We start from the raw sequence: 13681 nt of genomic DNA, 5'->3' as shown, positions 1-13681 counted from the left end.
ACAAATTTCTGCTTTATTTATATTATATAAATAAAGCAGAAATTTGTGCTCAATCTGCTATATTATAGCAATCGAAGCAGAAAATTGCATATTATTCATCCCACAATCAGCGCCGTGGGCACAGTCTTGCGAAGGTGAAATGGGTAAAAAAAATAAGGTCGGACGCAACCATACATGGGAGGAGCGACATTCATTGTGGTTTTGGGTATTTCATTGCATGTACGTAGCCATGGGTACGAGGAAGAGGTTCTGGGCTACTCCATCACAAAGCGCGACACCTGGTCTTGGCGAATGACCTCTTGCAGCGCGTCTACCTTGTCAAACATACCGAACTGGCCGCCTGTGTGCACGAACAGGATAGTCTTCCCCACAAATTTCTGAAAGCACACAACAACATTGGTGGTTAGCACCGGCAGCGAAGGCTGTATTTTCCTAACGCTTCTTACCTCTGGCGCTTCGTTCAATTCGCGAATAAGGTGGAAGAGCGCCTTGCCGGAGTAAACGGGGTCCATTAACACACCGGTCTTGCGACTCACACTGTAGATGAACTCAAGCTCCTTCTTCGTGCTGCGAGCGTAGCCGGTGCCCTGCGCGTTGGTGATCTGGAGAAACTGCCTCGACAAAATGTCGGACGGTGCTCCCATGGCGGGCAGGATCTGACCGTCGATGTGGCCGTGAAAATACTCGTCGCTGTCGCAAACAATATACGCGTGCGCTAAATTGCCACGACAAAGCACACGTATTAAACCCACATTTGAGCGAATGTATCCGATACGAGTAAGGTTCACAAATGCCGTACCAGGAGTCTTCGTGTCAAAGTTTAGAGCTGCATCTGGGTGGGCCTCAGCGTACAGATACGACCCCAGCCCAATACCAGTAGCTGTTCCTCCGCTTCCGCAAGCAAACGCAATATCCGTGACTGGGAGATTGAGATCCTTTTATTTTCACACGGATCGAATATTCAGGTTTGAATTTTGTTCGTCTCAGTGCCCCCAGCCGAATTTTTTCAACACAAACCTTAATTTGGTGATTGATTTCGTCAATGGCTTGAATGTATCCCCACGTGCCGAGACCATTGCTCCCACCGACCGGAATCGCGTACGGACGACGTCCTTCGTTCCGTAGTCGGTCACAAGTGCGCTAAGAAGCACAGCATAGCAGATTGGTTAGCATTGCGAGATGATACAACCATCAACTAAGGCCACTCACCTTAATCATAGCTTCACTGCCGCATTTGCCGTACTCCTGACGAGACATTTGGATGAGGTTGGCGTCCAACATACTATATATCACAGCAATAGCGGTAATCCTCCACCCCGGTCGGAAACACTCTCTCAGCATCATTACCGGTCGAACAGCACATTGCCCACCAGTCCTGGGTCCTCGTCAGGCTTGTTAGTGCGTAGCAGCAGATACGAATCCAACCCGAGCATCCTTGCGACGGCAGCAGTGGCTCTGCAATGGTTACTCTGCATGCCGCCGCACGTAACGATACAGTCCGCTTTTTGCTCCAGCGCCTCCGCTAGTAGGAATTCAAGTTTGCGTATCTTGTTGCCCGACGTTTCCATTCCGCTGAAGTCGTCGCGCTTGATGAGCATGCGCACATTTTGGTCGCTTGTGCTCGGCGTGGTAGATTGAAGACTGATTGAATTTAGTTGTTATGTAAAATGCATTCTCTCCTTCGAGAGGTTTCCTAACTGCTCATCCTGTTCACCTTCTCTGCTGACGCTCACCTTCTCATGAATGACGAGATCTTCACCATCTCATCCGCGTGCGTGACTCCTCAGCGTCTCTTGGTCTCATGTAGATCTTTTGTGAGTTCCGACACTCCTTCCCGGGCGATCATCCTGACAACATCACCAGTTCACGCAGCTCCTTGAGGCGAGGCCCGGGGAGAACCTTCGTCAGGATATCTGCACGCATCTTCACGGACTCACAATACTGCACCCGTAGCACGTTCTTTTGTACGAAGTCCTTCACAAACTTGTGACGCGTGTCAATGTGCTTGGCACGTCCGGACGAATCCTCTCCCTCCAACTGAGCTATTGCAGCTTGGTTGTCGACATGAAGCACTGACGGCTTCATTAGCTTTAGTCCTACCTCTTTGAGACATTCCATGATGCCCAGCATCTTCGCAGTCGTCTGTGATGCTGCCACGAACTCTGACTCCATGGTCGACAGTGCAACGCACGCTTGCTTCTTGCACAGCCATGCTACTATCACTCCTGCAACCATTAGTACTCCTCCTGTTACAGACTTCCTGTCTTTCTTGTTGGACGCGTAGTCTGCATCGCTGAACGCTTCCACCAGCACCCCAGCATTGTTCATTGTGTTCTTGTTGGTGTTCATTAGGAACTTCAACTTCTTCGTCCCCTTTAAATACTTAGCAATTCTCTTCGCCAACCTCCAGTCGGCCTCGGTGGGGGCGTGTGCGTTTCTCGTCACACAGTGCACTGCAAAAGAGATGTCAGGCCTCGTACATCTTGAGAGCCACAACAAACTGCCCACCAACGACTGGAAAGTCTGCACTGTTGGTCGCCTTGGACTTCCTGCACCCTTACTCGGCAGTATTACACTGGTCTCCTCGCCGTCGTATCCACCGTCGATCGGCGTACGTACTGCTGCCGCGTTATCCAACTCGAACTTTACCAGTAGGTCCTGGATTACTTGCTCCTGGTCCAGAGCCCACCCTTTTTCATCGTCGTATTGAAATGCAATTCCCAGGAACTTGGACACCACACCCAAGTCCTTAAGCTCTACGATCTGCATCTCTGCGAAGAACTTGTCAACCCTGTCCTCGCTTGTTGCCGTCACTAAGATGTCATCCACGTAGATCCCTACAAGTGTCATACCGTCTGTTTCGGTTTTGATGTATAGACAACTGTCGGTATAGCATTGCTGGAACCCCAGCGACACTAAGATACTGTGTAGCAAGTGATTCCACAATCGGCCAGACTGCTTTAGTCCGTAGAGACCCTTCTCCAAGATTAACACCAGCTCGTCCTTACTCGTCACGCCCAGTGCTTCGAGCTGCTCCTTTGTGAACTCCATGCCTTGTGGGATCAGCAGGATTATGATTAGCTCGGCCTCTTTCTTGGCCTTCACGTACGCACTCGGTACGTCTCCGTGGCGTGCCGGCACCTTCCAGATACGCGATACCACTAGTATCACTCTCCCAGATACTAACTCCAGTACGGCTGAGAACGTAAACGTGTAATCTACACCGTACTCCTGCTGGTCTCCGCGCGCTACCAGCCTAGCCTTGTACCGCTCAATGGTACCATCCGCATGAGTCTTGAGCTTGAAGACCCACTTCGTGCGCAAGCACTTCGTCCCTGGCGGCTTTTTCGCTACCGTCCACGTGCCATTCTGTTCCAATGCGTCAAGCGCTTCTTTGATGGCCTGCCTCCATTTGTCTGCGCGCGGGTCCTTCATTGCTTGCTTATAGTTCTTCGGATCCTCGCGCTTCACCACGTTCACACGGTTTACTGGAACATGTTTTGCGCCCATGTTGCGCGTGTGCATGCGTGTGGTCTCTCTTTCTTCAGTTGGCACGTGTTCTTCATCTGCTCCTTCCTTTTCAGCTGCATCTGTGCTTCGCCTCTTATTGTTCTTCTTAGCCTGTTTCTTCTTCTTCTTTGTCTTCTTTGCTCTATCCAGCGACTTGTTTTCTTCTTCTGCGGTCTTTTCACTGTTGCGTGTTTCTTCTACAGCTGTCTCCTTCCGCTTCGTCGCCTTCTCTCGCTCTTTAACTGCCTTCTTCAATTCTGGATCTTCTATCTCGAGCTGTTCCTGCAGTTGCGCGTTCTGCTTGGCGTCCAAGGTCTCGACGTTCTTAATGTGCTGGGTTGTTATTACAATTCTGTCCTTCGGTAAGTAGACCTTGTAGCCCTTCGTTTCGTCGTTCTTGCCTATTATCATGCCAACTTGTGCTCTTGCCTTCCAGGCCTTCTTGCCGGCGTCTCTGTAAGCAGTACAGGGGCTGCCGAACGTGACGATGTCTGACAAGTTCGGTACTGAACCCGTCAACATCTCCAATGGCGATATGCGTTTGGCGTTCGCTCTACACGAGCTGCGGTTGAGTACGTACGCTGCGTACTCGACTGCATCTCCCCAGAAGTACAGTGATAGCCCACTAGCGAATAACATGCATCTGGCCATGTTCAGCACTGTCCTGTGCATTCGTTCGGCCTTCCCGTTGGATGCCTGGTTCTCTCTCTCGCTAATCTGTCGGCGCACTCCTGTCGCCTTGCAGAACGGATCCACGTTCGTATACTCCTTGCCTCCGTCAGTCCTGAGCACGTGGATTCTACAGTTAAATCGTTTCTCGAAGTACACTAAGAAGTGTTCGAACTTCTTAGTGGCTTCCACCTTGTTCTTGGCCAGGAACACCCTCACGTAGTTCGTGGAATAGTCGACAAAGTTAATTAAGTACCTATTACCGCGCCTGTCCTTGGGTGTCATGGGCCCCTTGATATCGCTCCCAATGACGCCTCCGATCTTGTCAATGGGTGCGTTCGCTCCCGTATCTTTCAGTGACTGGTTGTTTTTACTCTGCTTGCCTTGTGCACAGGTTAAGCAGTTCATGTGCACTCGGCTCGTCAACCTAATGCCTGATCCGGCCGCGTCGGCCATGCGCTCTACCGTGTCGTACGAGATGTGCCCCAGACGCTTGTGCAGCTCCAATAGTGTCGTCTCGGTCACAGCCTCATTCAGGGAGTTGTTTGCTTCTTTCAGTTGACTGACTACTGCACTAATTCGCGCCTGTTTGCTTGTATTCCCCGTGGTGTCTATCATTAACACGTTGTGTCGTCTGTGGACTTCGAACACGCGCACTCCACTCTTCTGCTGCACCATGTAGCTTTTGCCGTCGTGACGCTCAAGGTACACACCTTTCTCCTCCAATCTGCCGTAACTCATGATGTTGTCGGCTAAGTTCTCAGCGTAATGAACATCCGAAATGTCCACCACGACTTCTCGTCCATCCACGATCGTCTTGAGCTCCACAGAGCCTTTCTTGATTACCCTTATGTTCTCACCATTCGCCGCTCTGTATTGATCGTCACAGTCCACTGCGTTCTTCAACAGTTCTACGGTCTTGACTAGATGCACGCTGGATCCACTATCCAAGATCCACGCGTGTGTGTCGGTGTTCGTGCCCGTCCCGACAGCTAGCGAGACCTTGATCTCTTTGGCACCGTTATTCTTCTTCGCTGGACAATTTCTTGCAATATGTCCAATCTCGTTGCAGTTGTAGCACCTGCGAGTGTCAGTATCGTCTACGCGTGAGACGGTTTCCAGTCCTCGTTCACCGTGGATACCTCGGTTACTACCATGGAACCGACCATGTTCTCTGTTGTCGCAACCTCCTTGACTGCGAGATCGTTCGTACTTGCCCATGCTTGCCTCGTACTCAATCGCAAAAGCCACTAACTCCGTAGCTTGCTGCAAGTGATCCATGCGCTGTGAGTTCAGCCTTGTGAGCATGGCACTCTGCAAGTAACCCGGTGCGGACTTACACAAACACTGTATCACGTGTAGATCCGAACACCCCGACCTTTCAGCTACGTACGTCAAGTACTGAAAGTGCTCCGCCCACGTCCTTTCGCGCAGTTTCTCTGCCGTCATCAACTGCAATCCCTTGGATGCAGTGATCGTCGTCATGTACGGTACTAACATTCTATTCATCACATGTTCCAGTGTCGGCGACTCCGCCGTCCAGAGTGGAAGCATCCTCTCGAAGTACACCAGTGCAGATCCATCCATCTTGCCGTTCAAGGCAAGGATGCGGAATTCCTCTGACCAGTCACCACCGCTCATCTGCTGAGCTGCAGCCAGTCGCTGCAAGAATCGCAGTCCCCAAGTCTTGAAATCCGCACCAAGGCCAGGATACACCTCCTTGCCCGCGAACTTCGCGAAGCCAGTCCAGGTCGCGTGGCTTCGGCACCTTGAGTCCGAAGTTTGGTGGCGGCACAAACTGCTCTGCCATGGGTGCGGCCATCCGCTGTTGCATACTCGTCGCGTTCTCCGTCGGTGGCGTCGGCATCTCTGGAGCTGGCGTCGTCTGCGTCGGCGTCCTCATCGACGCATCGAGAGATCCTACTCTCATCCGCCGTGCTCGAGCCTTGATGAAATCAGTAAACGCGCTCGACTCTCCGTACTTGTGTTCGAAGGATGGCGTGTCCGTGCGGTGCTGCAGCTGCTTTTGAAGCTCCGCTTGGTCAGCCATAAACTTGGCCTGTTGTTTGGCCATGCCTTCAATGAGACCTTCAAGCTTATCTAGTCGCTCAGAACTTGCGCTAGAGTTCCGGCTTCCCCTTCCTGGAGCATCGGACGCACCTGACTCAGAGTGCGTCCCCTCGAACAACTCAAACGGGTCTGCTGCCACGTTCAGCCCGTGGACATCAGTCTCTTGGACATCGCGCGGGTTTTGTTGCTGTGAGGTGCCGTCGGAACCCGTTGGACTCATAACCTGTTGGTCGCTTGTGCTCGGCGTGGTAGATTGAAGACTGATTGAATTTAGTTGTTATGTAAAATGCATTCTCTCCTTCGAGAGGTTTCCTAACTGCTCATCCTGTTCACCTTCTCTGCTGACGCTCACCTTCTCATGAATGACGAGATCTTCACCATCTCATCCGCGTGCGTGACTCCTCAGCGTCTCTTGGTCTCATGTAGATCTTTTGTGAGTTCCGACAAAACAAAACTTCTATTATAATTCTAGTGCTCGCCGTCGAAAGCCCTCTCTTTCGAACGCTTCATGTCTTAAGCAGCATGTGACGCTGTACAGCAATACCAATGATAGCGTATACCACCATCATTCTACCACTCTGTGATTGGTGAAAACTCTTTCACATCTCGCCACATTAATTAGTGTAAACATGATGTGGTTGACGCAGTGTTGCCGGCTGACATGTTATTCATCGATTTCTGAGCCATGGCGACAAGCGCACCTGCCAACGCAAACGCAGAATGCGTCGGCCCTCAGTCGGAGCAGGCAGGCAAGGCCGGCGGCTGCGTTGGCTGCCCCAACCAGAGTCTGTGCGCGTCCGGCACATCACGGCAGCCAGACCCTGCTGTGTCGGACGTGAAGCAGCGTCTGGCCGGGGTCAAGCACAAGCTGCTGGTTCTGTCAGGCAAAGGCGGCGTGGGCAAGAGCACCGTGGCCTGTCAGCTGGCCTTCGCGTTGGCTGGTAAGGGCTTCCAAGTGGGACTGCTAGACGTGGACATTACGGGCCCAAGTGTGCCCAGGATGCTCGGTCTTGTGGGTCAGGAAGTGCATCAAAGCGCTGCCGGCTGGTCCCCCGTCTATGTGGACGACAACTTGGGCGTCATGTCCATTGGCTTCATGTTGCCCAACGCTGACGACGCCATCATCTGGCGTGGCCCTAAGAAGAGCGGTATTATCAAGCAATTCCTCGTCGACGTGCAGTGGGGAGAGCTCGACTACCTCATCATTGACACACCCCCAGGCACGTCGGACGAACACATTAGCATCGTGCAGTACATGAAAGAGGCTGATCTGGACGGTGCCGTCGTGGTTACCACGCCCCAGGAAGTGGCACTCAGTGACGTACGTAAAGAGCTCAACTTCTGTCGCAAGACCAACATTAACGTGCTGGGTGTCGTCGAGAACATGAGCGGTGTGCAGCGTCCACTCAGCGACGTCAAGTTTGTTGGGGCCGACGGCAATGACGAGACGTCGGCGTTTATGAAGGTGAGACGGGGATGAGTAGTGATGGTGTAGACTGTATACTGACGATGGATTGCCTCGTGGTTAACTGTACTATAGTTGCTACAAGAGAAGGCACCGGAGCTGCTGAAGCACTCGGTGCAAATGGAAGTGTTCCCTGCGTCCACTGGTGGCGGTGAGGCCATGGCCAAGAAGTTCAACGTGCCGTTCCTAGGTCGCCTGCCGCTGGACAACAAAATGACCGGTGCGTGCGAGGAAGGTGTGTCATTCCTGGAGGAATACCCGGACTCGGTTGCGGCCCCAGCTTTCGGCAAAATTGTGCAAGGTATGGAAACCTTGTTGTCATGTGTGTTCTGTGACGTGAGGATGCGACGACTGACTCTTGCATGTTCATGATTTCGCAGACCTGGTCGCAGCTGTCGAGAAGTAAGGAGAAAGTTGATTAGATACATTTGATTCCCACTTGCCAACAGTTATGAAAACGCATATATATGCACACTTAAAAAGCAGTTTATCTGGCCGTGGAGACATTTTCCTATACTTGTAAGACTTGGTTGGCGAGGGATGAGGCGTTTGGCATGATATGAAGATGAATCTCGTTCTCTCACTGCCTTGAAAGCGCATCTATTGAGCTGGAGGTCTGCTCCGTGTTGAGCAATACAATAACGACGGACACGTTGTCGGACGAACCTGACCGAATGGCCAAGTTTGCCAGAGACTGGCTGGCTTGCTGCAAGAAATAAGAAGAGACAAAATGGCTTTAAAATCACATCAAACAAGCCACAGAGCCTTGAAAATGAGCTCGTACCTTAGCAGAGTAACCTTCGTTTAGTCTGTCAGCGACGTACTTGACAGCCTCCTTGCTCTTAATAGTGTCCCACAAGCCGTCACATGCCAGAATAAGGAAGTCAAACTCCGGGGTGATCTCGATTTCCTATGGCAGAATACCAAAAGTTAGGATTATACCGTCAGCTTGAATTCTACCGACTTCCGTCTTGTTGTTACCTGACACTCTGGTACCGAGATAACCAAATCGCCACGAAATACTCGGTCGTGTCCCTCAGGAAAGGCCCAGTACTCGTATTTGAATAGGGCCTCGCCCTTATAATCAATATCACCAATAGCGCGAGACACAGCCAGCTCGCCGTTCACTCGGTAGATTGTCACCCACTTGACTACCCGCTCAGCACGCTGTTGGATCTCCGGGTCGCTTAAATCCATCGAGTGGAGCTTAGAGAGCTGCAGTTCACGCTCTTCTTTCACCCACCCTCCCTGCTTTTCGATCCGCTCTCGCTCGTCTGGGCGTCCTGGTGTCTGCTCTTCAATAATATCCAGAGCCTGACCACCGATGCTGACAACTGCCCTGCAGTCTCCAATATTCGCAGTGATCAGCCGGTTGCCCCGAATCAGCACCACCGCTGCTGTAGTGCCATCATCCAGACTCTGTCACAGGCGTGAAAACGCTTAGAACTGTTCCCACATCAAAATAAACAATGTACAGTACGCACCTCCTCCTCTGCCTTTTGTAGAAATTCTCTGTCGATCCGCGAAAAACATTCCTCAAAGGCCAGACGCGTATCCGACATAAAAGCTTCATGTGAAATCACATATTGTACCAGTCGTTGGTTGGAAAAGGTCGCAGCCTGCAGCAATTAAAAGCACGGTAAGACACCCTCGTAAACAAGACAATTAACACAGAGCAGTAGCAACGTACCCGAACGCCGCTATGGCCATCAAATAAAGCATAAAACGATTGCCTCTGATGATGAGGTTCGTCATCTTTCAAGTGTGCGTTGAGGTCGGGGATACAACAGCAAACATCCTCCATTGCTGACCGAACTCCCAGCAGCGACGTCACTCCATGAACGTCATCACCCGTCGAGTAACTCGAGCTGTCTTCGTTGAAAGGCTCGTGAAAAGAGTCGCGGGTGTTGATGGAGAACGACTCGATTGGCTGCATCTCGGCGAACCCTTCTCTCTGGTGGCGAGGTACCCAACGACCAGCAGTAGGAGCAGGCGCAGGCTCCTGGGGTGGGGATAAATCGACCGGAAGAGGAGGAGGTGAAGTCGCCTCTGCAGCGCTGCGGTTCCGTAGATAACGAGGGACGTACTTGCCTACTGCGGCTGGGGGGGATGCTGTCGGAATTATTGGTGGCGCTTCAGTGGCCTTCTCCGTGTGTTCGTTCTCCTCCCATCGCCCACCTAAATGTAGTTGCTCATCGTAATCGACACTTTCTTCTTCTTTTGTTTCTGCAATCGAGTTGTGTCGAACCAGAGGCGTGTGGTGCTCTGGTACATCATCCATCGGGTCGAACGCAAACATCAATGGACTCCGAGGTCCAAAGCCACCAAAACCTAACGGACTACTCGCCCGCCGAGGACTCGCGCGCGAAGACGAAGAGCCATCGCCACCTGTCGACTCGTCTGAAAAGCTCGTTGACGCGAAAAATCCTCCGCTCGCTCGTCCACGATATAAATCATCGACAGAAGCTGCAATAGGGAACTGGTCCATGTAGTCCTGATAATCGAACGAGACACTGCGGTTCACGCGGGGCATGCTCTGCTGCATCATTTCCCCCGCACGCACAAGACACAGAGACAGACTCGCTCAAAAGTGAGTAAATCACGCATTGATTCCATCCGGGCAAATGACGTACTCTTCGAGATAAATTACCGCAAAACCGGTTCGGAGCAGCGACCGCCTGACAAAACATGACTTCTTACTACCTAGTCACAAACAATGCCATTAAAAGAGAGACGAACACATACCTGGCTTCGTGACAAGGCAGAAACGATATTCGCGATTGATTTCTGGAAATTAAATAGCCATTCGTGCATCTATCAAAGAGAATTGGTAATGGTTAGTTTATCACTAACGAAACGTAGCCATCGACAGATTCTCTTACCATGTCTTTGGACTCGGCACGTAAGACGTACCGCCGACTTTCCATGCGGATCTGGAAGGCAGCGACGCCAAAGTCCTTCTGGGTAGGGGAATAGGAGAGTGGAGGCAGGCGTAAGTTAGCAAGGAGGAGAAGCGGACGGGTGAGGTAGAGATGACACAGTGCTCTGGTACAGGAGGCAGCTTGTGCTTTCTCCATCTCCTCTGCTATAAGATGCAGTAGACCGAGTCGTACCGCTGTCGTCACTGACTCGATGTTCTCCATTGAGATGACACCACAACACGTATCGTCCGTGGGTTTCTGCTCCTTGACGTCTCCCTGTGACTTATAGTAGAATAGTTTACTCTCCTGCATGACGAACCACCTCTTCTTCCAAAGTTTTGGATTCTCCGAGCTCTGCTTTTCCAAATACCCCTCCATAAAGGCAGCTCTGCAATAAACACAATACAATTAGTAAAACTCTACTGCAGAGACACAAAAAACATCTCAGCGAGAAATTACTCAAGATATCTCGTATATCCGTCCATGGTCCGAGGGCGAAAGTAACTCGTTGACGTCATTGCGCCACCTGCAAACAATAATTAGTCTTCTTAATTCATCCATTCCATGTTATCCTTATCTACATGCGAAATACGGTAATCGGTTTATTATTCTCACCAGCACCCTCCATATCATCACCATCCGACGAAGATGAGGACGAAGACGAAGACGAGCGACCATCTGCTCGCTCAAAGAAGCGCGAGAAGCTCGACATGCGTGCGCTGCTGGGTACAGGGATGGAAGAGCCTTGCTCATTATTGGGGACCTCAATCTGCGAGCTGGGGGCCGTCTCGGCACGCTCGCGATGCGCATGTGACGCTCGAGTTGCAAAACTCCCGTCTGGTTGCCAGCTCGCAGGTGGCTGCGGCGTGTCGCGATGCAGGAAGCGGCGGAGACTCGCCATGTTGCAGGCGTGGGCTTCCAAGATTCGTATGCTTGTTTTTACACCCCTTGTCACAAAGACCTGTTTTAGAGGTGGCGATCCTTTTTATACCCTTTATAAGGGGCATTCATTCTCATTCGCGAGTTGAAGTGCTTGGCATTGTATCTTTCGAGATCAACATATTTCTCACCTTCTGTAGGTGTGGCTTACGCGCCAGCTCACTACACTACTACAGTAGCAAATTGAGGAAACGTTAGAAACACACGTAGAAATCTGACCAGCACAACAATGCCGGGCAGATTTGAACACAAATAGACAGAAACCAAACCGGAATTGCGTCCCTTTTAATTGCACAGCGCTTGCAGGTTGATGCTGCGCAGTACCTGAAGTACTGCTAACAATTCTAAAAGTAACTGCCAAAAGTAGCATATATTTAAAATTTCAAAGATACCTTTGAGATCGTCATGCACTTCATTCCGGAATCGCCAGCACCGCCCAGCGATCAGCCGTGCTCCTGAAGTTGCAGATTTGATATGGTGGGGCTCAGCGCCTCTCAGCTTCCCCCAGAGACGCTTCGCCCTGGTGATATACTCGAGTATTACTCGCAGGGGTTTGTCTGTGGAGATCGCCGCGGGCATCGAGTGGGGATCGTCTTGAAGATCTCTGGGGCGCGCGGTGACCCGTATCCAGCCGCGCTGGACACACAGGAGACGCTTCCCCTGACGAACACGGTGCGCCGCCGCTTTGACGTCGCTGGCACCGCGCTCCTCATTGACAACGTTCGTTGGCGCAAGCTACGCTCCTTTAATCTGGTTCCGGGGGTGTATAAGGCACCAACGAGGGCCACACGCCTTTGCGACGCCCTCAAGGCGCATCTAGATGAGACAATTGCCTCCACAGGAGCAATAGTAAACGCTGAGGGCGAGAAGAGCTCGCGACATCAGCACCTCTTTGTTCGTGAAGTTGCGAACGATGACACAGCGCCGCGACAATCCAAACCATCCAGCGTGACCGTTGTTTCGCCGGATCTTGTGTGGTGAAGTGCTTTCTCAGAAATAAGAGAATGGGCCTGACGCGGGGTCACTATCCCGAATCAGTGACAATTTCAATTGTTTGGCACGGGTGCAAGTTGCCTGTGGTGGATTAGCCATGACGAGCGGCACCCCGTATGGAATGACGATGGATCTGGTATGAGTGATGTACGGGAAGGCAAGATCCACCAAGCCCTATCTCGGATTCACCCTTACCCGGATTCACTTAGTTGGATATGGGATATACTATAGACGGGCGGATCGAGTGTAGATCCTATGGAGGAATGATGGTAGGCGCCCTCTGAAGGAGGATCTGGCAACCACGGCTAACGAGAAGTCAGGATCCACCGCGAGGTACCCCGGATCCCATACTTCCGGGCTCGGATCCAAAGAGGGAGGATCCCGCATAGAAGGACCTGGATCCAGGGTACAGGGATGAGGGATGCAGTGGATCTGGAACTTTCGTGGGATAATGGAGGTCACAGACGGTTGCAAGATGATGTTGGGCGATTGGAGAGCACGGATCCACGGCGAGTGTACAATTACAGTGAAGTGGATCCAAGCGACCTGGATCCGGATGAGTGTACCCATAATAGGGTGACCATGATGATTACGTCATGGATCCGGTGGATCTGAAGATAATACAGCTGGGATGATGGGTCAAGGGAAGAAGGGACATGCAGCCGAGCCTGGTAAGGGATTTAGCAGATGAAAGACATAGAAGGTAGAAATCCAGGCAGGTATAGGCTTAAATACCAATACAGAACCTCATTTGCACCATAACACGCAAGTGCCTTCCTGCCCTCAAGAACCGGAACTACATTGGCCGTACGAGCTCCGAGAAGGTTGGGAATTGCGAATCTAGTGTTGGTAGCGATAACTGGATAATACATTGGCCAGATCCTACAACCTAGTGAGCTTTTCCTTTACACGTGCAGATCCGACAGGCTAACCGGATTTACTACTTGGCCGGGCATACCTAAGAAGGTCTCAACTCTCAAGATCCCGTCACAGGAGGCGGCAAGTACGACTTAAAGGACAACACAAAGGCAAGGGAATACACCCGCAAGGCAACCCTACGGCCAGAACCACGATCTAGGCCCGGGGATCCATAAGCTCGAATATTCGCTTAGGA

The 13681-nt window shown here is 51.6% G+C and overlaps 5 protein-coding genes across 5 annotated transcripts; 1 reads left to right on the top strand and 4 right to left on the bottom strand.

Annotated features, from left to right (window-relative positions):
- Window positions 1–254: 254 nt before the first annotated feature.
- PITG_21174 (D-cysteine desulfhydrase, putative) lies at window positions 255–1568 on the bottom strand (the record flags this gene model as incomplete). The annotated part of the gene is made up of 6 exons (XM_002895220.1): window positions 255–377; window positions 447–715; window positions 800–935; window positions 1018–1140; window positions 1210–1282; window positions 1348–1568. The coding sequence occupies 6 exons, from the start codon at window positions 1566–1568 to the stop codon at window positions 255–257; spliced, it is 945 nt and encodes a 314-aa protein (XP_002895266.1).
- A 5366-nt stretch (window positions 1569–6934) lies between these two features.
- PITG_21173 (nucleotide-binding protein 1) lies at window positions 6935–8120 on the top strand (the record flags this gene model as incomplete). Its single annotated transcript, XM_002895219.1, has 3 exons — window positions 6935–7714; window positions 7790–8015; window positions 8095–8120. 3 exons carry the CDS (start codon window positions 6935–6937, stop codon window positions 8118–8120), a joined length of 1032 nt encoding a protein of 343 aa, XP_002895265.1.
- Window positions 8121–8187: 67 nt separating this feature from the next.
- PITG_21172 (protein phosphatase 1E, putative) lies at window positions 8188–10247 on the bottom strand (the record flags this gene model as incomplete). The annotated part of the gene is made up of 6 exons (XM_002895218.1): window positions 8188–8420; window positions 8499–8624; window positions 8696–9133; window positions 9199–9333; window positions 9405–9847; window positions 9923–10247. The coding sequence occupies 6 exons, from the start codon at window positions 10245–10247 to the stop codon at window positions 8295–8297; spliced, it is 1593 nt and encodes a 530-aa protein (XP_002895264.1).
- Window positions 10248–10417: 170 nt separating this feature from the next.
- PITG_21171 (uncharacterized protein) lies at window positions 10418–11013 on the bottom strand (the record flags this gene model as incomplete). Its single annotated transcript, XM_002895217.1, has 3 exons — window positions 10418–10528; window positions 10597–10674; window positions 10828–11013. 3 exons carry the CDS (start codon window positions 11011–11013, stop codon window positions 10418–10420), a joined length of 375 nt encoding a protein of 124 aa, XP_002895263.1.
- A 77-nt stretch (window positions 11014–11090) lies between these two features.
- PITG_21170 (uncharacterized protein) lies at window positions 11091–11536 on the bottom strand (the record flags this gene model as incomplete). Its single annotated transcript, XM_002895216.1, has 2 exons — window positions 11091–11161; window positions 11251–11536. 2 exons carry the CDS (start codon window positions 11534–11536, stop codon window positions 11091–11093), a joined length of 357 nt encoding a protein of 118 aa, XP_002895262.1.
- Between the last annotated feature and the right edge of the window lie 2145 nt (window positions 11537–13681).

The sequence above is a fragment of the Phytophthora infestans genome, genomic scaffold (genome assembly GCF_000142945.1).
Source record: "Phytophthora infestans T30-4 supercont1.221 genomic scaffold, whole genome shotgun sequence".
In the NCBI taxonomy this organism is placed as follows: Eukaryota; Oomycota; class Peronosporomycetes; order Peronosporales; family Peronosporaceae; genus Phytophthora; species Phytophthora infestans.
This window is presented reverse-complemented; position numbering and strand designations above follow the sequence as displayed.